General features: G+C 44.1%; 1 protein-coding gene across 1 annotated transcript in view; it reads left to right on the plus strand.

Moving 5' to 3' along the window:
• LRRC1 (leucine rich repeat containing 1) overlaps positions 1-27,055 on the plus strand; it is a 126,803-nt gene extending 99,748 nt beyond the window's left edge. Inside the window, exons 8-14 of the mRNA XM_059938983.1 lie at positions 1,675-1,819; positions 4,287-4,405; positions 6,112-6,195; positions 15,400-15,515; positions 22,481-22,653; positions 23,484-23,620; positions 25,552-27,055. Of these exons, the coding sequence (XP_059794966.1) occupies positions 1,675-1,819; positions 4,287-4,405; positions 6,112-6,195; positions 15,400-15,515; positions 22,481-22,653; positions 23,484-23,620; positions 25,552-25,710 (933 nt within the window). The 3' untranslated portion in view covers positions 25,711-27,055. The remainder of the gene's footprint in view (positions 1-1,674; positions 1,820-4,286; positions 4,406-6,111; positions 6,196-15,399; positions 15,516-22,480; positions 22,654-23,483; positions 23,621-25,551) is intronic.
• The last annotated feature ends 816 nt before the right edge of the window (positions 27,056-27,871 follow it).

Here is a 27,871-nt window from a genome sequence, read left to right on the forward strand (position 1 = left end):
TAGGACAGAACAGTAACTGATATGGGCAAGGGTTTGATTAACACTTAGATTTCTCTAGGAAATTATGAAAAATCTTGATTGAGAGGATTGTAGTTACTTAAGAGTCAAAGGATGAGGGGAAGATGCCAGGAAGTTATTAAGAAAGTAATAAAATATCAGCTATATAGGATGGATAAAGAAGATCCTACTGTATAGCACAGGGAACTGTATTCAATACCCTGTGATAAACCAGAATGGAAAAGAATATGAAAAAGAATATATATATATATATATATATATATATATATATATGTATGTATAACTGTGTCACTTTGCTGTACAGCAGAAATTAACACAACATTGTAAATCAACTATACTTTAATAAAATTGAAAATATCAGCTATTAGATATGCAGGGGGAGAGTATATGTGTGGACAGATGTACATAAACAATTACGTGCAAAATGCCATGTCCCAAACACAAAGAAATTAACACGCCACTGGTCATGTTATTAATGGTTATTTCAATATCTCATTTGCCTGCTTGTATAACCTTCTATTAAGCCAGGACTAAACACATCAGACAGTCCCAGATAATCAGAATTATTTTCCTGTCTTCACAGATGACAGAAAGAAAAGGAGACAAAGCCATTGTTAAAAGGAATGAATGAAAAAGTAGAAGAACCTCAGGGGCCTGGCATGAAATTAGTAGAAATGTAGTCTGATTTCCTACAGGCAGGAAATGCAGGGGTGGGGCTCACAGGATGTATATTAGGTGGGAGATAAACTTGGAAGAATCGATCAGACCCAGTTCAATGCTGGTTGAGGAGTTTGTGCTTATGTAGCCATCAGGGAGCCACTGGAGTTAGAGGAGGGGTCTGATTCCGTGACTGGAGCTACGTTTCCAGGAGGGAAAGATGGAGGCATGGTTTGTGAACAGACGTGGGCAGAGGATGCCCAGACCAGTCCGGGTGGGAGGGTACTGCGAGTGGGAACGTAACAGACTGGCAATGGCACGGAACAGTGGAGGCGGTTATCAGAGAGAAACTATGCCCTTGGAGAGCGGAAGGGTACGACCTCTCTTGAATGGAATGTGAGACTCATAGAGGCACCTCCCTCACTCCTGGGTTGGCTCTTCCGCTTCAAAGCAGTCTGCCTTTCTTGTCTCGGGTGTCAACGGTGTCGGCGGGTCTGTGTGCTCCGGTTTGGCTGGGGAGCAGACACACCGATGTCGTAACAAGCACTGTCTGTCACGGGAGACAGAAAGTGGACGGTTTCCTTCCAGGACATCTCAGGCTCACTCTCAAGTGCGAGCTGCCTTCTGAGTGATTGATTCCAAACTTGGAGAACTGGATTCTAGCCTCCTTTTTTTTTTCCTCCCCTAATTTCTGGGACCTTAAAAAGATTCATCTTCTCTTGGTGCCAACCTCCTCATCTTATTAAGGGAGTGATTCCTCACCTGCGTGACGTTGGAGGGCTTGGCGTCCCTCCCAGCTCCGTGTGTGTGATTCACACCGCTTTCGGCTTTCATTGGAAGGGGGTCTGGAAACTTACCCCTGCCTTCACACTCACACCGGCGCTAAGGAAACATCCTTAGGACCACTCTGGGATTCGATTTTGAAAAATCGCTGTAACAAATTCCTCCATACCGTGGCAGGTTCAGGCATGACTTTCTTTTCCTGTGTCGTTGATGTAGGAAATAGGAAATCTGAAGAACCTGCTCTGCTTAGATGTCTCTGAAAACAGGTTGGAAAGACTTCCCGAAGAAATCAGTGGCCTGACTTCGTTAACGGATTTAGTCATTTCCCAGAACTTGTTAGAAACACTCCCAGATGGCATTGGTGAGTATTGAAAATAACTAACTACCAAGGTGCTGGCTCTTCTCAGGTGCTGGGGACGTGATTCCTTCAGTCATTTGTTTTTAAAGAAGGAAAGCAAGGAATATTTAATACAATTAAAGTTTCTCCATATGCAAGCGTTTCTGTCGCCCTGGTCTGGTAGCAGTTATACGTGTTGTTACTTTTAAGTGTTGGCCCCTGTCTACTTCCTCTGCATCTTGTTTCCATGATTTCGGTAGGGATTAGCCCAAATCACAGAATGTGTTTCGGACATATGAACAATCACTAAGACATTTCTAATTGAGCATCGTAAATAGTTTATGCGAAACGACCTTTGACCTTATGGTGCGACCCAGGTAAGGGCTGTTACAGGGAGAGTGGGTGTTGTTTGGAGCCTTTTCTGGTCTATCGAGAATCATCTTTTCCTTGAACCATTCTTTGCCATTTCCTTTAAAAAACAGTCTAAACGTTTCCTTTACCATAAAGGAACACAGCCCAGGGTGAGAAAATAAATGCAAACAGAGAAGGTATAAACAGACATAGGCTGTCAGCTCCACCATAGCCAAGCTGCCTAGAAATTATAAGAAACTATATTTAACTGTGTGGTTGTCATAGGATAGCTGTCTTTGACCTTCACTTAACTTGGATTCAGAATGTCAAAGGGAGTTTGGGAAAGGTTTTCAGTAGTTGGAGAAGCTGTGTGACAGAGGACCCCTTTCTTTCTGGTATTTGGTCCAGACGATAATAGCGACCTGGCGGAAATACAGACTCTGCCTTTTGGTTGAGGCTGGTTGGGAAATTGATGGGGACTTTGACTCCAGGTAGAAACGTTTGCTGAGAATCATATATGGCATCGGAAAGCAGTTGTAGGGACTGGGGATGTTTTGTCGTTGGGAAAAGGGAGAAATAGGAGGCATGAGATGGTTGATGTCAAGCCTTTGAAAGGCTGTCAGGTAGGAGGTTTATTCCGTCTTCTAGTTCAAGTGGGTGAAAGGAAAGGGTTGCGAATCTCGATTCAAGAAAGAGCTTAAAATACATCTGTTTTGAATCAGTTTGGGCTGCTTAGTGAAGAAATGAGCCTCCTGTCACTAGAAGTATTCGAGGAAAGGCTGTCGGACCACTTGTCAGTGATGTTGTTGAGGAGACTCTTGGAGTGAGCTCTGTCAGCTGTAGGGTTCCATGCCCCGCAGAGGATATGGGTCTCCTGGCCTGAGGACTGGGGGGGACTCCCTGGGGACAGTGTTAGTTGGTACTGATTATGCTACACAAGGAGCCTAGCAATTGGTGAGTTCCCCTGCCTTGCCCCGTGACCGCACGCAAAGCGAGTTCATCCTTTCAGCATCTCCACGTCTCCAGCTTTATGTCTCTTTTATGATAGAGGCTGTTCTCCGATTTTCCTGGGGACAGTGTCATCATGCCGGCCACTCTCTGTGGATAACAAGGACCTCTGCTCTGTAGGCTCAGCCCCTGACGAAGTAGTAGTTGAAAGTGAGAATCTGGTGATGCAGGGTCTCCTCCATCCCGCGGGGGCTGAAGAGGCTGCAGTAAACCCCAGTTCCTTTCCCGTGGCCCGAGGGCATTGCCCGTGAGTCTGTTTTCCCCGCCCAGAGTGAAATAGATCAGTCTTAATGTGGCTTTTCAAAGATTACCATCTTTTTTTCAAAAATTTATTTATTTTTGGCTGCGTTGGGTCTTCGTTGCTGCGCGCGGGCTTTCTCTAGTTGCGGCGAGTGGGGATTTCTCTTCGTTGCGGTGCGTGGGCTTCTCATTGCGGTGGCTTCTCTTGCTGTGGAGCACAGGCTCTAGGTGCGTGGGCTTCAGCAGTTGTGGCGCATGGGCTCAGTAGTTGTGGCTCACGGACTGTAGAGTAAGGGCTCAGTAGTTGTGGCTCGCGGGCTTAGTTGCTCCGCGTTATGTGAGATCTTCCTGGACCAGGGCTCAAACCTGTGTCCCCTGCATTGGCAGGCGGATTCTTAATCACTGCACCACCAGGGAAGCCCAAAGATTACCATCTGACTCTGCATTGATAGAAATACTTCATTGTAGGGATCTTCACTGGGTCATTGTCATTCACAGGTGATAGAATAAACTGCACTGTGCTGTCTTTTGTTTTTAGTGAGGATGATTGTTAGAGTAACATTAAAGTCTCTCCTCTGTACGCGAGACATTTCTTGTTCTTAAAGATCCATCAAGAGCCAGCTGTTTGTTTTTTCCTGAAATCTTTGGGCTTTGACATATTTTTAGGTAGTGACTTTCCAAAGGATCTGCCGCTAATTGCTGACTGTTTTTGACATTCTGAACAAACAATTTTAACTCTCAACTGTTCATGGTCGAAGTGAGAATGGTACAGTTTCATAATCTGAAAAGCTGGGTGAGGAAATCAAATGAGCAAGGACAGCCCATAGGAAATACCAGGCGGTGTGATCAGGAAAACAGTGATAACTAATGAGTCTGAATAATGCTTTTACAGGAAAACTAAAGAAACTGTCGATCTTGAAGGTGGATCAGAACAGACTCACCCAGTTGCCCGAGGCGGTTGGGGACTGTGAAAGCCTCACGGAATTGGTTCTTACGGAAAACCGGCTCCTGGTGAGTGTGGTTCCAGGGTCAGAGGGAGACTTACGATGTGGGTTCTGTATCACAAAGGCTCCTTAGGTTCAATTCTACTTATTTGTAATTTGGGTAGACCAGATGGAAATTGCCTTACGTTGTAACTAACAAAGGGAGCTGAGAAGCAAGCATGTGACATAAAGGTGATCCGTTTTGACGTGTCCAGGTCCCCCATCAGAGTGTGTCCCCATTGTGATGCTTAGGGTACAGGGACTGAGCTGGACACTAGGGGGCGCAGGGAGGCGGGGGCGGGGCGGGGGGGGGGACCGGCGCTGTCGGTGGAAGTGCTGATGCCTCCATCGGGGAGTCCGAGGACGGGCCAGAGCGGGAGGGAATGGTGGTTGGCCCGGGAAGCCTTGGGAGCGCTGGGGCTGGGGGGATGCTCTTTCGGAGGAGCCAGAGCACGGCTTTGACCTTGACCTCACCCCATCTGAGAAGCTGGGTGAGGCGGTGCAGGTTCCCCGGGCTTGGACCAGGCCTCCGCATCCTCCCAGGGCAGCACCTGCTGGGGCGGGTTCCCAGGGTGACGGCAAACCTCAGCTGCTTCTCGCCTCCTGCTGCTTCCTCTCCGCCCATCGTCCTTCACCTCCCACTCCAGCTGCTCCCCTTTCTCCTCTTGTCGTTGTCTTGTAGCCGCTGTTTTCTTTAGTTTATTTTCCTGCCACTCCTTTTCTCTATATTTTGTCACTTTAGCTTTTACTCTACTTTCCTTTTTCCTCTTTTCTTCCCTTTTCTCCTTTCTTTATAAACAGAGTAAGTAATGCTCTTTAGGTGAAAAGATCAGAAGAAGACAGCAAGAGTGGGTGAAGGATGTAGCGCTGGTAGTGCGGGGTGTGCCGGGAGCATCTCCCCTCAGACAGGACAGTGGCCTCCTCGGGCAGGTTGGGTGGGAGGGACTAGGCTCTCCTTCCTTGTTTCCGGGTTTAGAATTACAGATGGTAGGGACTTCCCTGGTGGTCCAGTGGTTAAGACTTCGCCTTCCAATGCAAGGGGTGTGGGTTCCATCCCCGGTCGGGGAGCTGGGATCCCACATGCCTCACGGCCAAAAGACCGAAACATAGAACAGAAGCAATATTGTAACAAATTCAATAAAGACTTTAAAAATGGTCCACGTCAAAAAAAAAAAAAAAAAAAGAATTACAGATGGTAGTCATAACAGTTAGAAAATTAATATTCATCCCTGATTCCATCAGGGTTCAAGACCCCCCCCCCCACCCCGTGGGCTCCCACACCAGCCCAGGTGGCCCCCTTCCTTCCCCCAGCCTCATGGCACCCCCGCTCGGGTTCTCACTGCCTGCTGAGCTCTCTGGCCTCCACAGGCATCTAAGCCACCATCTCTTGGGGTTCTCAGAGGTGCAGGCGGGGAAGGGATGAATCTCGAGGTTGCAAATTTCACTTTGTTGACTTGAAGAGCCTTCATTACCTCTTTTAGCAGGTGTTTCTCTGTTCCCAGGCCTGTGCCTTTGACCTCATTTCATTGAAACATACTCTCATTTCTACAAAAATACAAAATATTAGATGCCACATCCCCCAAGTGAGTGTTATAAGCACCTGATATTCAGGAAGAACCGTCACTTCTCTTACTGGATGAGATTAGATTCTCTCAGTTCTTGAAAAGATCTGTTTTACTCTGAGCCATGTGAAAAGTATGCATTAAGTTAATAACAAAAATGTTACTTTAACAGACTTTACCTAAGAACATTGGAAAACTTAAGAAGCTGAGCAACTTGAATGCAGACAGAAATAAATTAGTGTCTTTACCAAAAGAGGTACGTGCTTTTAAGAAAATAATATAATAATAATTATAAAGATACAATAACACATAAGGGGTCAAAGATGTCAACTACTTTAAAAGACTTATGTGATGCTTTTTAAAGGTGTAAACTCTCGTCTGTGGATTCAGGGATGGTTGGAGGAATTGTATCAAAGAATGACCATCAGTAACATTAAGGAGAGTAGGTGGGTCCAGATGGCTGTGAGCAGAGTTGGGAAAGGTGAATTCGTAGGGGGACAGAGAGAATGACATTTTGGGGTTGACCTAGGAGAACAGTGACACCACGGACAGGAAGGGGTGATCTGGGAGTTGGGCAGAGGAAGGGGATGACTTTGGGTTTGACTGGGTTTAATGAGGAGTTAAACCGTCCCATAGCCGTTGGAGTCGTAAAAACGGATCTTGATGGAGCGTCTTCCTGGGCAGAGGCTCGCCTCCGGGAGAGAGGGAGTGAGCCGTCCAAGTAGAGGAGGACGCCCGGGAAGGTCGGGCCAGGTTCTTAGGATTTTTTGGTCAGTGCTCCAAGCAGGAGAAAGGAGACAGTCACCATCGTTTGCAGGCATAGCTGTGCAGCTTAGTGGCATTTCAGTTCTGGCAAAGGAGGTGCCAATACTGAGAATGGGGAGGAAACCTGAGACAGATCACACAGGGAGGCAAATGGGCCATTGTTTAAAAGGAAGGCTCGCTTTCTATTTGGAACCAGGAGAACCTGATTGGAAATGGGTCGTACTGAGCTTGATTTTTTATTAACAATAGAGCCTAAAATAAAGTTTAAGATGCCGTTTCTCCACTCTCCCCCCCGCCCCCTCCTCCACCCGTCAAGTGAGCCCCTCCCCCTGGCCAAGGCCTCATATGAAAAGGTGCTGTGTCCTCTGATGTGATGACCACTGGCCAGGCGCGGTTTCCTCCTTATTTCTCTGTTTGACCCTTTCTAACATCTGTTTTGGAATAGTTTCAAAGCTGCCCTCCAACCAGCCAGAGCTCGAGGGGTTCTTACGCTCCCAGGGCCGCTTCTCTGGGTGTCCGACTTGGCTTGGTCTCTTCTATCCCTTCCCCATCTGGGTGTTCTACTCTCGGCAGCCCAGGCTTGTCCCTGGGTGAGGACGGCCAGCCTTCCTGAGTGGAAGCATAAGGATGTTTGTTATAAATGTGACTCCGTTCTGTTTCCAGCAGAAAGACCTAAACCTCCATCTCAGCTAAACTGGGACACGAGAGAATCTGCTCATCCAAATGTTTTGGTTCCAGTCTCAAAGCAATAAACCGAAACACAGAGCTGGTGTTCTGAGTATTTAATTGAACTCTTGTTGGAGAGCACGTGTGGATGGGTGTAGATTGGACACATAAACACATGCAGAGAGAAGTAGAAAAGATTCATGACTTCCTTTCTCAATGCCCTGCACTACACTAGGTGCTGTTGTGTATGTTCATTGAATCGTCACAACAGCTTTTGAGGCCGTGAGGATTTTCTCACTTTACAGATGAGGAAACTGAGGCTGGTGAGAAGCTTTCCCCACCGGGGCTCACACAGCTGGGAGTCGGGAGAATGGGTTCCAGACGTGTCCCCAGATGGCCAAGCCCATAAAAGCAGATTGAACCTACCTTTTCATCGCTGTGACCTTGACGTAAGGCAGGACCTTGATTGGGTAAAGGAAGGTCGAATCATCTTTAGTTTGGACACTTTAGAAAATTAATACATTTGAGGAATAGTATCAGTAAATGCCAAAGAGAGGGCTTCTGAGTATGATGTTAATCCCCAGCAAGGTCACCACCCACCTGCCATGTCCCCATCCCTCTCTTTGGATCTGCTCTTTCAAAGGAACACATTTTAGACAAGAATGTGAGGAGTTTCTTCTTGTAAACTGTCCCCATCATATTAGCATCAGCCCTGTTTTCACTCTGAGAGAATGAAATTATTGATATGATCGCTTTCCTGGCATTTGGAGTTTCATCAAGGAATGAAGTTTGTGCCTTTTCCTTCAGCTGCCCGAGAAAGCTGTTTAGGACCCCAGGGACTGGGTCTTTCCTAGCCCATTTCACTCCGACTCACATACTCTGAGCTCCCAGGCTAGGACGTGTCCCAGTTCTGCTGTGGGTCCCAGCTTGGTGATCCTGCAGAAACGGGCAGTGCTGGCCTCTGACCCTCAGGCTGAGCTGCCAAATCATCGATGGGCCCCTCACCTTGAACGGGGTCTTGTTTGTTGGTCTAGTGTGAGTGTGAGTGTGTGTGTAGGGGGAATGCCACGTGTGTGCATACACTCTGCCTCCAAGCTTGATACCATCCCATCAAATCCTGCCCTCTCCTGATTGGATTCTTTTCTTTCCAAACGTGATTACTTCCTCTTGAACAATTAAGTCGCACGCATGACACATCTAAACTGAAATGCTGACCAATTCCATTTATATGCCCCCAATCCATAGTTGTATTAATGGCCATTGGTCTGGTGTGCTGTGTAGTTCTTCCTCTTCTTTGTCTTTTTTTCCCCCCATTTGATAGTATCACATATTGTCAGTTTTACAGCACAGTTCCTTCGTCTATAGCAGCATTTATTTGCATTTTTTCCCCAAATGGTTGAGGGGAAAATGTTTGCACTGTGTGGGTCACAATAATAGATTCTGTTTGTGTTGTGTGGTGTTATGTGTAGTAAACATTTGCAAATCAATGAATGTCTCTTGTTTTCTTAATTGTTAGCTGCTTGGAAATTTAGAAAAGTCAGGTAAACTTGCAATCTTGTAAGTATTGTTCAGACCACAGTTGCATCTCTGACTTCCATTCTGCTTCTCAAATGCATGAAGATTCAGATCGGCTGACAGCTTTGTGTGCTCTTCATTGTAAAACATTGGACATTTTCCTCGAAACTCAGTTTTTTTTTTGTTTCTTTAAATGACTGCATGGCCTGGAACCTGGTTTTGCTATGTTTGTCAGATTTGTTCCGATTATTCTCTCTCAAAAGAATGCTTTTCTGTGAATTACATCTTAAGTTATTCAGAAATTCTGAAAGGCATACCTTGGGGACTCATCTGCCTTCACCAAATTCTACTTTGTTGGCACGATTCTGTCTCTGAGGGACAGGCTAGATTCGCTTTATTTGCTACATGTGGCATGCTTCTGATTTTTCAAACCACTTACTTGCGTTTTTTATTTCTCATCCCGTTGCTCAAGTATGTATGTTTCTGTGATAAGGAAGTTCCCTAAAAAACCCTGTTTTTGGTGGAGGGAAGAATTAAGGGGAAGAGACTCTGATTCGTGGATAGACAAGAAGTCAGTGTATGCGTGATCATGGGTATGAAGATAGACACAAACTTTATAGTATTTCCAGCCACATCTTATCGTTAAATAACCTAGACCACGGAGAGTTTCTGGCTGGAAGAAATGGAGTATATATCCAAGTTTAGGGCTTAGTCTCTTGTCTCCATTAAGTCAAAATGGAAGTGACTCTACCTACATCATACCTGTCCAGTCAGATGGGACAAGGGAGGATTTGCAGATCATTCGTCAAAGCTTTCCTTTATCAGGCAATCTGTAAACACGGATCACCCACAGATATTATTGTGCTATTCAGAAATGCCCATGGTGATAGAGTATTCATTTTGTGGATAGCTTTCTGCCTTCTTATTAGTACAATTTAAAATTCTTCTAGAGTAAGTTCCCATGATGTTCTAAAGTGAATTACTGATAAATAAAAGAGATACGACAAAACCTAAAAATGCTAGAATTAAAAAAAAAAAAAAAAAAAAAAGCTGACCGTTGGGTTTCAGGATAGAGAAGGCATTCCTAAACTTGAAAGAGGAAATAACTCATAAAAGAAACAGTTGATGGACTTGTCTACGTGAAAATGAGATTTCTGACCTTCAAGAAAATAAAGACAGGCTGGGGGCAAGGTGACGTTTACAGCATCACACGTGAAGGCTGTCTTTCCTTACTCTGTTAGAAATTCTTTCACATCATTGAGAAAAGAGATGTACCCACTCTAGAAAAGTGGACAGAAAGAAAAGCAAAGAACCCCCCACAAAAACCAGTAAGTGATTCACAGGAGAAAAAAATAGAAATGACTTTTAATGTGAAATCATTATTCACAAAATGTTAATTGAAGCATTTTCACCTATCAAATTTTCAAGATTTAAAAAATATAATAATATACCAAATATTGGTGAGAGTACAGGAAAGTGCCTGTTATCATGGAAATATAAATTATTATGGCTTCTCTGGAAGGGAATTTGGTAGTAGTATTAAAAATCTGAAAAATATGCATACCCTTTGATTCTGTAATTCCACTTCTAGGAATTTATCCTAGGAGAACAATTATGGATGTACACTGAGAATCATGCACGAGATTATTTCTCCCAGTGTATGCAGGAGGGTCTAACGTGTTCCAGGCACCATGCCAAACATGTCCGGAGGGAGCTGACATGTGCCAGGCCCTGTGCCAAGTGCCTTCAGGCTAATTCTGGTCTGATTTTCACAACAATTCAATGAGGTATAGGTAAATAATCATCAGCATCCAACAGATACTGATTTCTAAGCTAAGACTCAGAGAGGTTAAGTAACTTGCCCAGGATCACACAGCAAAGAAATGGTAGAACTAATCAGCAGCGTCTACAGTGGTGATCTGCTAAGTAATCTGTGATACATACGTAGAAGGAAATAACTGTGTGGTCAGTAAAAATCCTGTTAGAAGCAAAATGACATGGGAAGACATTCTTGATTCCGTATGCAAACAAAGGTGCTAAAGATCATAGGGCTGGTCCTAATTCTGTTGAAGTGCATTCTTATAATCCCAAACGCATGGCATTTGAACCTCAAAATGTTACGACTGATTATCCCTTCGTGGCAGGATTTGGTTTGAGTTATTTTCTCCTTATGCTTTCGTGCGTGTGTGTATGTGGTTTTTATTTTCCAGTCAACTAAGTTACTTTCTTATAATTAGAAGAATGCTGTCGCTGTTAGTGGATATTTTGATGTCAGTGGCCCAACAATTCAGGGAGTCCCAAAACCACATGATTTCCAAAATATTTCTGGAGCAGGGAACATTTGAATAATATGCCACAGATGATCATGGGAAAGGCAAAAAATAGTCTTTGGTTTCTAAAATTATACCTCATGTTATTTCTGTTCAAATAGGATTTTGACCAGATTTTGCTTATTGTACATTTTCCCTCTTGCCAGTGAAATGTGGGTTCAGTTCTGTTACAAATAATATCGAAAGGAAGATGCCGAAGGAAAATGAACGTTCCTTTCCACTTGGGGCAGGTATTCACAAGGCAGGCTATAGGCGAAGGTGACCAATACAGGCTTCCTCTTTGAGTCATGCAATCTGTCTGATTATCTCCTTTAAGCTGTCGCCTGCAGGCAGTTAATACTCAGGGAAAGTTGACCTGACTGAAGATTTGCTCTGTGATCTGCAGGTCCCATATCCTTGAGATGGATCAGATCAGTGCCAAAGAGTTAAGGACAGTATTGTCTTGAATTAGGAGAACACAGAACAGCTTAACAAGGGTCCTTAGCTACGTTCTGTAATTCTCAGAGAATCCAAGTCCAAGCCCTCATATTCGTTTCTCTGGTGCTGCTATCCTTGTGTGCTACTTTGTGGTTAAAGGGAGTTTGAAAATATCAGCTTCCTACGTAACTGGTAATAAGTTATTTAAACAGTGGCTCTGCTTCCCAGAATTTCTAAGTGATGGAGACATTTTATCCTGTTGACCCCTAAGGAGCCTGTAAACTCTGCCTCCTGAACCCAAAAGAGAAAGCAGAAATACATGCGAATGATGCAGAATGCAATACTGAACTCAGGCCAGTTCTTCACTCCTATGAACACAGAATGTCACTGTGATGCACCGTCAGGGGGACAGTGTTTTAGGAGGTTCTGGGGCGTCCAGGGCAGAGGTGGGCAACCTCAGCACAGTTCCAGCAACATGGCAGGGGCTCAGGTGTGGACAGCCTGTCACTGGGACCTGGGACTTTCACTTCTTGGAAAAACCACAGCTACGTTTATTTGGCAGCAGCAATAGGCCAGGTCCTAGGATAGGGGCTGTGATAGGTGGTTTCGTTCAATCTAATGCTTATTGTTACTTTTGCTAAAGTAACATATCCAAATCCATAGAACCTAGGACGGAGCCTAAGTTCCACCCCTGGTCTGTGAGATCGCAGAGCCCCCCCCCCCCTCCGTCACCCCGCATCCCCCTCTGACGTCTGTGAAGAACTCTGTCTTTTGAATCATGGTTTTGGCTGCTCGATCATCTTTTCCGAAAGCCAGAGCTTTGCGCCATGCCCTCCCGGCTGGCTTGGCGTGAGCGTGTCCTTTGCTTTCTGCCCCGTTAGGCAGCCCTCACACATTCAGCCCAGACGGGCTCTTTGTCCTCATTGTTTCCTGAAAACATGGCCAGTGGTGCGCAGAGGCCACTCACGGACTTGTCCACCCAGAGCGCCTGAGGCTCTTGGATACACTGCCTTCCTCCCCTTGACCTCTCAAATGGTGTGAGAGTAGAGCGGGGAAGGAAAGAGAAAACAATAAATCTGAGGCTGTAAACACGTAGGCAGTGCACACCCTCCACCGGGAGTTCCCGTTCTTTCCCCCAAAGTACGTAAGCGGTGTGAACTTGTCCGGAACTTTTATTGCACGGACGACTTTCAGAGACCTCTCTGACCCACTTTCGTTAGTTAATTAATTTTTAGGAGTAGATGGTATAGGCACACGGTACAAATTGAAAATGTTCACACGGTGTATGCAACAGTAGGCCCCCCAAACAAAGACCCCGCCGGTGGCTGGGGCAGTGGGCGGCTTCCTGACAAAGCGAAGCCCCAAATCACGATGCAGCCTCGGCTCTGTGTGTAAATAACCGATACCTGCTTTGCCTCCCCGGAGTCCAGATAAGCCCTGTCTCCTCAAAGCCAGGCCGGCATGAGGCGTGACCGGCCTCAGCCACGTGCTGACCCAGAAGGCCCCCCTCCTGGCTCGCAGACCCGGTGAGGATCCCCGTCCACATGGAGCGGGGCCGGGCCCCACGGGGACCTCCCCATGGGTCGATCTTTGTCACCTAAATTCATCAGAGAGAATCTAATCGTGTCGGTCCTCACACGATCCAGGGTGTCCAGGGTTTTGATTCCTTTCCTTCTGGGAGGTGCCTGGGCACCTGGATTAAACTGATCCCCTTCCTCAAGGGAGGGAAGAATGCCAGGCCCCACAGAAGATATGCCTCTTAGGACATGATATTTACAAAACATGAGAGACCGCCCTAGTAATTCTTACCAGGGAAAAGAGTTTTGTGGTCTCCATTGTTACACATAGAAGCAGATGACAACTTTAAGTAGCAGCCTTTCAGTAGTAAGTAAACAAATACAAGCGTGTAGACATACCTTCATGAGGAATGTTGGCAGGTAGCTGGGCTTCACCTTTGGGCAGAGGGGATGCCAAGCACCCTGATGACATGTAAGCGTGCAAATTAAACAGCCCCATCAAACGATCTGTCAGAGGGTTTGTATGGACCATAATTGGGAAGGAAATGGATTGATGTGGACCAGAGGTTCTGGGAAGGCTTTTCGGGGTAGAGGATGTTTAGCTAATTGGGGGTGATGGTAAGATTTAAAAAAGACAGAAAGAAGAAGGCTGTATCTATAAGAAACAGTGTGACCGAAAATGCAGGATGTCTTTTAGAGGACAGTGAGCAAACCAGTTTTTCTGGGCTGGGAAATGTGAATACTGAGAAACGAGGGGAACAGTACATCTCTGGGTGTTTTCCAGGTGACCAGAGAGGAATGTTAGTCTGTGTTTTCTTGTGTGTTTAGTTTTCTTTTACATTCATTATGGTTACATGCTGTGGTTAATTATATTATTTCAAAATCCTTATATTAACTCCTAAGGGAAGACATAAAAAGATTGTGCACAAAGGTAATTATGTAGCAGTTTCATAAATGTGCATTCCGCTTTTTAAGATAGAGTCGTCACATTTAACACAGAGATAAATAGAAAAGGGCAGAAGGTATATTCAGATACTGATGAAGAGCCGGGTGTCTTGCTTCTCCTCTGGCGGAGGCTCTGGGGTACTTTTCCATGTATCAGAATCAATAGGTCCCTTCATCAGCCCTTTTCCCCAGCCGCCCTGAGTCAGAACAGCGCATGTGCGGAGAGTGTAACGTGGACGCAGGCCTGCGGGATGTTGTGTCTGGGACCCAGCTGGTTTTGCAACCCCTTTCGTTCAGCTTTCCTGACTGTAGAAACCACAGACAGCTTATTCAAGAGAGTCCTTGAATTCTTTTGTGAAGACTAGACTCATACTAAGCTCAATTACCTTTGAATCGGTTACTTAAAAGGGGAATCAAATTTGGTGTGGACGCAGATATCGACGTGTGCTTTCAGCAGTAGGTCATAGCCGACCAAATTCACTTTTTGCTAAAAGATGGTTCATTTTGCATTTGTCAAAGGGCAATGAATTTATCAAATTAAGTTGTGAATGACCAAAGGCTATTAAAAGATGTATGGTAGAAATCAATGTATCATCTCTCAGATGTTCCTCTTTTTCTTTTTTTTTTTAAAGAAACTGGAACACTGAAGTTAACATAATGGGCAGGTCTTCAAAGGGGTGTGTGTGTGTGCGTGTGTGTGTGTGTGTGTGTGTGTGTGTGTGTGTATCACCTTTGGCCTGACTTTTGAAACCTAGAATTCTTTTTTTTAAATTTAATTTTTTATTAAAGTATAGTTGATTTACAGTGTGTGTTAGTTTCTGGTGTGCAGCAAAGTGATTCAGCTATATATATACATATATATATATATGTATATATATAAAATCTCCTTTTTCATATTCTTTTCATATTCTTTTCCAACCTAGAATTCTTAAACTCCCGTATTACCAAATACTATATGTCTGGACATGTGTTGTCTGGTTAACATATTTAAAAGATTCAGTTGCATTAGGTAGCAGTAGAAAATGACTTTCTGTTCAGAATGCAGTTTTTGAACTGTATTGTTTATTTTCTTGACTTAATTTAGAACATACGTGTTTAATGTTTTGCAGAGATTTTTAAGCTTACTGGATGACTCAGTGTTTTATATGATTTAAATCAATCATAGTTGGTCATCAGTGAGACTTAAAATCGTGTGATGTTATTTTGTGCATCCTTTTCATGCCATTTGATGAACAAGACCCTCCAGTCCCACCCCCATCTCCCAGAAAAACCTGGAAAACAGTCATGTTTTCTTTCCCATTATAGATCGGCGGGTGCAGCAGCCTCACTGTGTTCTGCGTGCGCGACAACAGGCTGACTCGGATCCCTGCGGAGGTGTCACGGGCTGCTGAGCTGCACGTCCTGGATGTGGCAGGGAACAGGTAAGCCCGAGACAAGCAAACGGTCATCCACCCCAGCCTTGGCTGTATTGCCTTTGCTCCACCTTGTAAAATATATACTGATTGGTCGCATTAGCCAGGCCTGGAAGCTCCCAGTCTGGGAGCTGGAGTGATGGAGCCGGATGGAGTGGACAAGGTCAAGGGCGGCCAGAGCGTGGAGTCCTTTAAGGTTACGGCGGGCACGGCCGGACACATGCTTCCCAGATGGCGGTACTGCGATGGAAGGGGGAGGGAGACCTAGGTCTTGGCTTTTATAACTGGCTTCCGTATGTCATTGTGGACCTTGGTTTCCTCATCTGAAAAAAGAGCTCCCATGAGTCTGAGCTAGATTTTAGCCAGGGGTCTTGATGTATCCTGCCCGTGACTCTGAACCCCCTGACATTGTGAACAAAATTGTATTCAGGGACACTTTGCTGGTGAGAAGATCCACAGCTAATGTCAGAATTGCCAGGTGTTTCATAGTCTAAAAAACCTGACGAGCCACCAGTCTGTGTCCCCAAGGTCACAGCAGTGCCATCTCTCGAGTTCTGGGTCAGAGGCCCGTGGGCTGCTTGCCAGACTCTGGAATGTGGACTAGAGTCATTTCAGCCATTCTGAACCAATTTCGTCACTGCAAATGTCACCGCACTTTCCTTCCCCTGAGCCCGCCTACCCAGGCTCTTCTTTCCACCTCTGACATCTTCTCTGTTTCCCCACTTATATCCTTTGGCACTCATGCTCTTCTTTTCTCCAGGAAGCCTCCTCTCTGGGTCTGCATTTCTGAATTACCCTGATGATAATTGCTTGTTTACCTGCATGCAACCCTCCTGAAATTAAAGTTCCCTAAAGTTAGATGTGATGGTGTGTGTGTCATTGTGATTTGTCCCTTCATTAGATGCCTGGTGAATATTTGTCGACTGAATGGAAATGTGAAAAATGTTCATTTTGCAGAATGGCTGGCAGGCCACTGCACAGGGCCTGATATCACAGGCTATGTTGCCAAAAGGAATTTAAAAAATGCTTTTGGGTGTTATATAGTTGGATGGGAGAAAACATGCTGGACCAGGGGAAGATGATCAATGCTTCAAAATGGTGAAGGCCAGCGATCCAAAGAGTGTCTGGGGGATTGTGTGCTACGTGATTCGCTGCTCACAGGTCAGGCACGAGCCACCATTTTTCACTCCTGCTAATGGATCGTGGACAGTAGTGCTAAACAAACAGCAGGACTCGGGGGAACCTGGTGATGAGTTATGGCCTCAGGAAACCCTCACCGTTTTAAAGTTGATGCTTTCAGGACATCCTGATAGATTCTTAAGGCCATTCACAGGTGACTGGAAACTCAGAATTAATTTGAGCTGGATGTTGAATTTCTGCTTGGATTAAAGCCCAACAGGAGACATGCAGCTTGAGAAGGGCCCTTCCCTCCTAACCTCTCCCTACAGCAGTAGAAGCTCAGTGATTCCACACCCGCCCCAGTTCTTGCCACTTTGGGGAGCACGGATTTGCATCACTAATTCTCGAGCAGAAAGATGGCTCTGACCTCTAAAAACTGTTTTTCACACGCGTGAAGACCCCCATTCTCAAGTTCTCAGGAGAAGGGAAAGTTTGATATTTATTATGCCTGGGCCAGGGTGGAAAAAAACCAATTAAAAAGTCGAGTGCCATAGCTGTCATCTGAGTCAGTTAGGTGTGTCATTTAGTCCATTGTATATATAGATGCATAACCAGATTTTAAGCTTATTAAAATATTTAATTACTACTTACTTAAAGTATCAGTAGAGAAACTGATACCCTCCAGGTGAAAAGAGGCTACCATGTTAGCTTTCCAGCTTGCAGAAATGCCACACCATGGGAAGTCCTACCAAATACAACAGAAGTTTCTGCCTCTCCCCCCAAGCACATAAAAATAGCAAACGGCACAGGGAGACTGCATGTCGGTTCCCAGAAACTTTTTTTGACACATTTGATAGGAAAATTATAGCAGGGATAACGCTAAAATGCCACTTGGAGACTAAAGCAGCAAGCCTTTTGGTACAGTAATAGAGGAGGTGCCTTGTATCAGCAATCAGCTATGGGCCCAGAATACAGATGTCCTTAACTCTTAGGTTCTTTCCCATATGACTATCCACCAAGTACACAAAATCGGGTATTGGAGCAATCTTCCTCGCAATATTACTAGTACCAAATACTGCAAACCATGGCTGTCAACAGAGAAATAGTTTGTAACTTGGAATTCCATGATCCAAAAAATAAATTAAAAAGCCTAAAAGGTATCACCTTATACCTATTAGGATGGCTTTTTATCAAAAAGACAAGGGGTAACACGTGTTGGTGATGACGCAGCAAAAAGGGAACCCTTGTGCAGTGCTGGCGGGAATGTAAGTTGGTGCATCCACAATGGAAAACAGTATGGAGTGTCCTCAAGAAATTATAAATAGAACTACCATATGATCCAGCAGTTCAACTTCTGGGTATATATATACCCAAAGGAAAAGAAAACAGGATATCCAAGAGGTATCTGCACTCTCATGTTCATTGCAGCTTTATTCACAGTAGCTAAGATATGGAAATAGCCTAAGCATCTAACAGGTGAATGAATAAAGAAGATGTGTGTGTGTGTGTGTGTGTGTGTGTGAGTGTGAGTGTGTACACACATATATACGTATAGATGAAATGGAATATTATTCAGCCATGAGAAAGTCGGAAATCGTGCCATTTACGACAGACAACAAGGATGGACCTTGATGGCATTTTGCTAAGTGAAATAAGTTAGACAGAGAAATACAAATACTGTGTGATCTCACTTTTATGTGAAATCTAAACAAGCTGCACTCATAGAAACAGAGAGTCGGCTGGTGGTTGCCAGGGGCTAGCGGGTGGGGGAAATTAGGAGATGCCAGTCAAAGGGTACAAATTTCCAGTTAGCAGATGAATAAGTTCTGGGGATCTAACATACAGCATGATGACTGCAGTTAACAACACTGTATTATATCCTCTAAAGGTGCTAAGAGAGTAGATCTTAAATGTTTCCAACACACAGACACATACACACACACACATACACACACACTATGGTGATTATCTGAGGAGATGGAGGTACTAAGCCTCCTGAGGTAATCATTTCCCAAAACAGTCATCCCTCCGTATCCCTGGGGGGATTGGTTCCAGCACCCCCGAGGGTACCAACATGGGCAGACGCCCCAGCCCCTTATATAAGATGCCGCAGCATAGTTGGCCCTCCGCATCCGCGGGTCCTGCATCCTCAGACACTGAGAACCAACTTTATATATCAAATCATCACATTGTCCACCTCAGATTTACACAGTGGTATATGTCAATTATATCTCAATAAAGCTGGAAAAAATATTAAAAGACAAAACACAACACAACAGTATAGCCAGACTGGGGAATACTGAGCAGCTAGAGAATGATCTATTTCTCTGCGTTGTGACCCACGATGCCCAGGGCAGAGAGCAAGTGTGGACGGTACCTGGTGCTCTCATTCCTGTTTTTGTTTTTAAAAAGTCTTACCTATAGAGAACACCAAAATATTAAGTGGTTCCCCTAGAGGAGGGCTGGAAACTTGAGGCTACAGGGGGCTTTCACTTTAGATATTTTGGTATTGTTTACACTTTAGATACTTTGGTATTGTTTACATTTTTTCACTGATTATGTTCTCTCTGTGTATCTCTAAACATTTTTGAAAACTTTGCTTAAAAGTAACAATTCTACTAGGAGGTAACAGATGAAATATTCAATTGTAAGAAGCATTCAGCCATAGGTTTATTAGTTAGTATTACGTTAATCAGTAGGCCATGTTTAGTTGCTAAATAAACTTGATAAAGCAACTGCTATCATAGCCAGAGGTGGGGTAGGTCACTTCAGCGGACTGGTCACCGATGTATCTGGAAACGAGAAGCTCACGGTTTGGTTGTTCATTTGCTTTATTCCTTGTACTGTTGATGTAAATAGTAACCACGAGCTTTTTATTTCTGGGACAATGTGGTCCTAAATGTAGCACAGAGATGTGTACAAATGGGGCTGCGGCTTCTTGTGTTGATCCTGTAGTGAACAGAAGGTACCCTGGAAAGCAGATTTTTTAAAAAAATCTGTTTTCTGGCTTGTATCTGGGATGGTTCACCCAAGAGAAACACAGGAGTGTGTGTCTTTCTCCCCCAGGCCACAGTGAGTCAGCGACAGGGTCGGCCCAGCCCGCAGAGTCTCTGTTTGCAGACTGGGCAGGGAGCAGGGGCTTTTTTCCTCTTTGACACTGGGAACACCTCTGTCCATAAGACATGTGTGAACGAGCTCGTGTGTGGTGTGTGCTTGGCCGGCAGCAGCCGAATCCAAGCTGGCACGTTGATTCTTTGCAGGAAAACCAGTGTTCTAGACCATGCATCCGTCTTACCTGGCTTGGTGGCATGTGATTTTAAGACCTGTTGTTATGGAGTCTAGTAATTTATTTTAGCTTTTATGACATGAGTTGCATCCTTAGCAGCTGTTACTTATTATTGATGCTCTGTTTAGCCTTTTGTCTATACCTTTGCTTTAGCATTTATCTGGGAAGCCAGTTATTAGTCTGAGAAGGGACGATGACCGTGTTTTTAGTATCTGTGTGTCATGCCAGCTTTCAAATCTTGACTTATTTTTTCTTTACTCTCTCGAAGGTAGAGATTTCTTGCCCAAGACGTTGAAACTTGAAACATTCTGGAGGATATTAGCTTAATTCCTTTTAAAAAAAGAAATAGGGACAAACTTTCAAAAGAAATTACCCTTTGGTTCAATAAAATGAAAAAGGGTTTGATGTCTTTTAAGCACCCCCCCAGTGTATTAGGATATTTTTTTTTAAAAGTCCTGTCACAGTGTCTGGCAGATACCTGCCTTGTGTCTTTAACTTCCTTGCATTTGAGTATGTGTGTGACAGCCTTTGGGCAGAGGGAGAGATCATTTGTACGCTTATACAAATAAGCACAGAGATTTCACTTTCTAGCCCCCTCAAAGAACCAATAGCTCAGAATCAGGGGAAGTGGGGCTGAGTTGCTGTGCCCTCAGACCCCTCCGGGCATCCTCCTGGTATGTGCATGTCACTGCACTGGGTGGATTCTGGGATTTAAAAACACATATTTCCCACCCAATTTGGCTGTCACTGGTGAAATAGTGGCGTGTACAACACACGGAGTCTTTTCAAGGGTCCTTTCACGTAGGCACTTCTCATGGCATCGACTTGAGAACCTCACTCCCACGTGGGCACAGTTCCCTGTATTTAACCAATACTGCACCCACTGCGTGTGTATGGGATGGGTCAGCCTTGACTGGACTAACTTTTAGGAAAAGAAAATATTTTCTCACCTCCATAACTAGGACATGGGAAGGCTTTTGTGAAATGTATTCATTGTTCTTATAGAAAGTTTGCTAATACGCTGTCTGCATTCTTTGATCATTTCTAACTTCATCTGTTAAAGTAACTCAGTTGGTCTGTGCTTACGTTTTACTTGGATTAGTTTTATAATATTGGAGTACAACTGCTTTTCCTGGAGTTCTAGTTTATTTCCCGTAAGTCTGTCAATTCAAAATACGTCTGATACGTCTGCATTAATCTGTTGGTGAGACATTTAGGCACCTCTCCCATGTATGTTAAATGGAGATAGAGGTACCATTTCATAGAAGAAAGAACCCCAGGAATACACGCTGTCACGTAGTTTCTTATAGAATTAATGGGCCAGAGATTTCTTTTAAGAAAATGTGCCTCCTATTGTAGGTAACAGACTGTGATTAGCTTATTTTTAGCTAACGTATGAAGTCATTTCTAAGATGGAGCTATCCTTTAATCCATGGAGCCATCCTTAGAGCGAAAATACTTGATGAAATATAACCTTAAGTTCATTAAACCTTAAATTCCTGGTATCTGCAGAGGTTCGGGTGTTTCCAGAGTGAATTAAACTTTTGTAAAGCCTTGGTTTTTACTAGAGCAGCGTTTCACCCTTGGCAGTGTTCCATTTGGGGCTGGATAGTTCTTTGTTGCGCGGCTGTCCTATGCGTTGTAGGGTATTTATCAACATCCAGGCCTTGACCCACTAGATGTCAATAGCACCCCAAAAAATGTCTATAGACATTGCCAGGTGTGTCCCTGGGGGCAAAATTGCCCCTAGTTGAGATCCTCTGCTCCAAGTAATCTTCGCCAAGTACCAAGTGCATATGATTTCTGGGGACGGTCGTCACTAAATAGATTTAACTGGTCAAATACTTGTACAAATATAGATAGAAAACTACTCTTTAGGCATCACATTACAATTTTTAAAGTGTTTTATCTCCTTCGAAACTGAAGCAATCTGAGGTGGAAATTAATTATCACGTAGGTGTCTGAGAAGTGGGAGCTTTCAGAAACTTAAAAGTCTAAAATGGAATACCTAAAATAATCTCCCCAGAGAGAGCAAGTGGAGTCCATAAAGAAACACTTTTAATCTTTATTTTAACTGCAATTTAAACTTTGCAGCACCCAAGGCCTCACCTTCCTCACGTCCCGATTTGCCAGGTACTACTGGGAGCAGGTAATGCCATGATCTTATTCCAGCCCTGCCGGTGAGGCTGTCCCCATTGACTTAGGAAGAACTCGGCTTCTGGGTTCTTCCACAATTACACTGGCTTCCCCACGCCCCCGCCCCACCCCGGCCTTTAAATGGAAACTTCCCAGGAGTAAACAGCGTGTGCTGTAATTTCCTCATTTTTTTGCCCCGTGGCCTGGAGGTGCTAATGAGAGAGGTGATGACAGAAAAGGGAAGCACAGTCACCCACTGAAGCGTCCACTGGCAAAGGGTGAACCGAGTATCTTATTATAAACATAATACCTTTTCACATATTGAACCCAATCCCAGGAAGCGGTTTTTATTTTTTTTCCTGTTTTGTTTTGGACAAGACTTGATTTAATCACAGACTGTAAGCTCCCCATGTCTCCCTTTGTTTTCATCGAGGCTGTCGCACCTGCCTTTATCCCTGACCGCTTTGAAGTTGAAGGCTCTGTGGTTATCAGACAACCAGTCCCAGCCGCTGCTCACGTTCCAGACGGACACTGACCACACCACCGGGGAGAAGGTTCTCACCTGTGTCTTACTTCCTCAGCTGCCTTCTGAACCTGCCTGCCAAGGTAAATTGAAGGACCAGGTTCCCTTGGCCCCGAGAATTAGCAGCAGCTAATGCCTGTCCTTAAGGCCTCTCACTCCCACACGGGACTGGGACTGCGTTGTGTCTTATCTGCCTGCAGAGCCAGCCCAGGTGTGAGGTCACTGTGGGTCTTTTCTGGGAAGCTTCCCCTGTATCTCTGCAGAAAAAAACGTGCTGCTCATACCCGTGTATCACATGTGATATTCTTTAAACAGCCTTCTGGTTTTGAGTTCAAGCTAAGGCTGAAAATGCAAATACATACTCCTTAAAGAGGTGAGAGTCCCTTAAAATCCAAACAGACAGTTTGGAGGATTAGAATTGAACATCTCCAGCAAACTGTTTTTAAGGCAGGGAGTTGTTTTGAGTGACTGTACCTTTGTTTTGTAAATTATGTGTGGTTTAAAGAAGCATTCACACTCATATCACATGACTGTCATAAATCCTCTTCTGGGAGCCGGTTTCGATAGAAAAAAGGGAGAAGGGTCTAGGCGAACGGAGCCACCTTGCCTATCCCAGCCTCGTTAGAGGAGCATTTAAGACCCCAAGAGAACAATGCGGTAGATTGCGCTGCCAAGCAAAGTACTAGATCCAACATGTGCGGCCAAATCACGGTCAAGAGGAAGTTTCTGAAGTGAGCGTGTAAAAAAGAATCATGAAAGACAACTCTATGAATCATGATGACATTCTGGAATGAAATAGTAAATATTGATTTAGCAGATATCTTATGATCTCTAACAGAATTACGCATCCTTGAAAAGAAAGGGCAACCTTGCCAGTCACAGGAACCCTGCTGATGTGGTCTTTGTCCAACAGAGAACCTGCCTCGCTGTGGTGCCCTAGAGAGCTTGGTGAATGATGTGTCCGATGAGGCCTGGAATGAGCGGGCAGTGAACAGAGTCAGCGCAATCCGATTTCTGGAAGATGAAAAGGATGAGGACGATAATGAAACGGTATGGGATTCGAGCTTCTTGGCTTGCACAGACGTTCAAAATTTAAAAGCCTTCCGAGATTGAAAGTGACACCTGATAAAGATCTCTCTTATTTTCAAATAGTCTTTTCTCTGTTCTGCCTTCAGCATTTAAGAATTTTTTTAGAAGGCAAAACTGGGAGTTTCTAAGGTTCTGATTCACCAAATGTATATAAGGCAAATGAGACTTTTTCTGTTTGTTTGTCTGAATAGTTTGTGGGTGCTTCTTTTTCTTTATTTGTGATAGTTACCCCTCCTGCCCCCACTGCTTTCTTAAAATTGGTTGGGAATTTTTTCTTTTCTGCTGTTCCCAGTGAACTGAGTCTCTCCCTGCCCTCCACCCCCCTTTATAGCCATACCATGTGGATTCATCCATGTTTCACCACGTGGTTAGCTTGCCTGCTGTCCTCCTGGACTTCTTGCTCACCTTCACGTAACCGGGAGCCTTCACCTTCATGCAGAGAGCTTGTGATCTTAGTAGGATTCCCTTATGGGTTTTCATTCAGAAATCAGGAATAGGTTTGAAAGGACCACTCAGCCCTACTTGCCTCCATCCTCCATATGTGTCTCAGCCATTCAGTTGAGTCAGGGACAACTCTTGGAGTCTTCCTGCAATTTGGCTTAGGCTTCTTAAACTCCTTGCACTAATTGAGATTTTCATAAGCAGAACTCAGAGGGAGTACTTGCAGCCCCCAAGACAAAGGGCAGTTTTTCAATTACTGCCTGGAGTTTTTGTTATTCCAGCTGTCCCCAAGTGGGCTTTTATTCACTTACAGTAGTAGAGGGCAAAGTAGGAATTAGGCATGACAAAATGACTCCAATGTAAATGACTTTATCTAATGACTTCTTTTTTTTTTAATTTTGTGCTTTTAAATTTTATTTTAAAATATTTATCAATAAGTAAACACTATCTTTTATAGTTACCCACATATTTACCCTTTTCAGCACTCTTCATTTTTTTTTTTTTCCTTTTTTTTTTTCAACATCTTTATTGGAGTATAATTGCTTTACAATTGTCTGTTAGTTTCTGCTTTATAACAAAGTGAATCAGTTATACATATGTTCCCAGATCTCTTCCCTCTTGTGTCTCCCTCCCTCCCACCCTCCCTATCCAATCCCTCTAGGTGGTCACAAAGCACCGTATCTCATGACTTCTTGGAGCATGATTATTTCACCAGTTACTCGTTGCCTTAGTACTGCTCCTCCTTTGTTAACCTATCGTAGCTCCTCCTGAAACTCCCGGACTGGCCATTTATAAGACGTAAATGCTGTTTTAGGAGCAAAAGAGCACATAACATGTTAAATAATATAATTTTAAAAACATTGCCCATACCCTGTCACTTCACTTCCCACCCTGTGGTCTTTATTAGAAAAATGTGAACTTTCTTCAGTAGGTCATAAATAAAACACAGCAGCAAAATTAGAAAAGAAGTTCTTTCTCACTTCCCTTTTCCTTCACCTCCCATGCCTCATGGGTTGAAGAAAGCCAGAACCGCTTCAGATAATAGAACATTCTAGGGATTTTAATTTTAGAATTTTTTTTGACTCCTTTCTCTTCTTCCTCCCCACCCCCCCCCCCCCCACAATTCTATCTCACAAATCTTTTATTTTTTCTTACTGTACATGGAACTTTGTTCTTATTGTAACACTCATTTCGTATTTTACAAAGTATTCTTTTATTCTGAAAGGAGCCCTTCCATCTTGACTAGGTAAGTTATACTCAACACTTTCATCTTCCCTTAACCACGAGGGAGCAGTTGATAAATGCACGTGCCTCCAAAGCAAGCTTTTCGCCCACTCTGCCTCTTAACCTCCAGGAAGGGGAGACCTGTGTTGGAAAGCTACCCAGGAAGCTTCGCATTTGAAGGAGTGTTGGAGTAAAACCCAGACACTCACCCTGCTCTTTGCTTTCAGAGAACACTCCTGAGACGAGCCACGCCCCACCCAGGCGAGCTCAAGAACATGAAAAAGACGGTGGAAAATTTACGGAACGACAGGAACGCTGCTAAAGGACTGGATTCCAACAAAAACGAGGTCAACCACACCATTGACCGCGTGACCACGTCGGTGTAGATGGCGCGTCCACGTCATACCTCCCGAGTCATCCTGCTGCGGAGCCAGCCTTGCCCCCCGTGGAGCCCCCAGAGGCCCTGGCCTCCAGCGGACCCCGCACCGGTCCCCACCCACGCGTCGGGGTGCTGCGACCCCGCGAAGTGCCTTACTCTGATCCGGCACCCACCCGTGGTCTCCGGCCTGACTTTTTTTTTTTTTTTTTTCCTGAATTTCAGTTGTTTGTAATAAGTAGAATACACTACTGACAACATCTGACCTTTGTTTTTGTCTTGTGTTGGGATCAGGGAGAGCAGGAAGGGGAATTTTGATCCTCTTCCCTCCCATAAAGTGCTGGGACATTGTGAACCCAAGTTCTCTTGGACCTACTGACGAGAGAGAGTTTTATGTATGGGGGAAAAAATTGATACTTTTTTAAACCCTTTTTGGCAGCTCAGATGGTGTACATTTAAACGTTTTGTATAGGTATTTCATAACAAAAAATATGTATTTCTTTTTGTGATTTTATCTTGGAAACGGTACGTGCAGGAAAAAAAACAACCACCAGTCCTAAAGTATTTGTTTTTATTTGTACCATCCACTTGTGCCTTACTGTAGCCCGTGTCCTGTCAAAGCAGTTGTCACAATGGCATCTTTGAGCAGAGAGGAGGCTGGAAAGGTGGTACTTTGAAAGCAGTGTTGGATTTTAATCAGTAATCTACCAGGTGGATTTGTTTTTAACCAAAAAGAAGAGTTACCACCAATTCGTAAATTATACCAGTTGATTTTTTTTTTTAAAAGATGAACCAAAGGATTAGACTGCTAATATTTCATTTCTTTTACAGTCCGACTTTTTCATGAATGAGTCTCTTAGGATGAGTGTTTTGTCTGCTTGTACCTGCTCAGAAGGTATGTGCCATTTGTAAAATAAAACAGAGCAGAAAAGCACAAAAAGAGAAAACCGGTTCAGAAATTCAGTGGGGAAATACATTATGTACTATTAAAGAAAGTACGGTTTTTACTGAAGAAAGCTTTAAAAGTTTTATATTGAGATATAAAACCACAATAAAGCAGAATAACCTACAACCCCGTTAGAAATGTTGCTGTCTTTATAAGTGCAATTTAATTTGTAAATAGAGTTTGGATCAAAGTATAACAAAATATTGCTTCAAGTTTTAATTTTAAGTCTGCTAATTTAAGGGGTCTGGGGGTATGTTTTGGTGTATTTCTGTTGATTTCTTTTTTTAAATTTTGTATGATGTGATAAAAGAGGAATGAAAAGCGCCTGTCCCTGTGTGGTGTTTAGGAAAATCATGCTGTTGGTGTTGTCTTTTTATTCTTCCATGAAATAAAGTCACCCTGGACATGAGCAGTTACAGCTTTTTAAAGTTGATTTCTCCTCGTATGTTCAAATGATAGAAGGCAGCCGAGTTCTTTAAGAATGCCCTCCCTTTCCTCAAATACCTGAGCCGCCGGTGGTTTTATGCTAACCTCCTGTGGGTCTGAGTACCCCTTCCTCCCACGCGAGGCGAAGCCCAGCATCGGCTTCAAGTCTGGCTCCTCACCTTGGTTTGGGGCTGTCTGGCCAGTCAGATTCCTTAGAAACCTGCGTTCAACCAACCAGCTGGATACCTTCTTTTACTACCAGGAGTTTCACTTTGCTTTTTCGGTGGTTTGTATGTACGTGTACATTTCTAAGACTGTTGACCTGAAAGCACATGGCACATAAGTGGTTTTCGGCTGCTCAGTTTTATCTCTCCTTCCCTTATCTGTGGGCACCCCTTTCCTTTTCTCCATTTTAAGATTCCGGCATACTCGGTTTTGTTTTGCACAGATGATGCCACAGACTCGTAGGCTGATAAGAGCAGCAGATCGGCTTTATTTAAGGAGAGTTTTCTTGACCCTGAAGAACGGATACAACTTCCCTGGTATTTTGTTCGTTTGTCTTCATCTAAAGCCCACCCTTTACTACTCAGTTCACCATGGCTTTGGTGGAATAGAGGTGGAGAGAATAGTGTGTGTGTTTGAATTTTTCTAGAAAATTCTACGTACCTAATTACTTGTTTCCTTTGGCCTGTCTCTTCTACTTTACATTCACTTGGGGTTTTTTGCTTTGTTTTGCTTTTTTTTTTTTTTCCATCCAAAGCTTTATTCCCTTTCCTGTCCCGCCCCTGTTCCCCTCAGG

This window comes from Balaenoptera ricei, chromosome 11 (assembly GCF_028023285.1).
Source record: "Balaenoptera ricei isolate mBalRic1 chromosome 11, mBalRic1.hap2, whole genome shotgun sequence".
Taxonomy (NCBI): domain Eukaryota; kingdom Metazoa; phylum Chordata; class Mammalia; order Artiodactyla; family Balaenopteridae; genus Balaenoptera; species Balaenoptera ricei.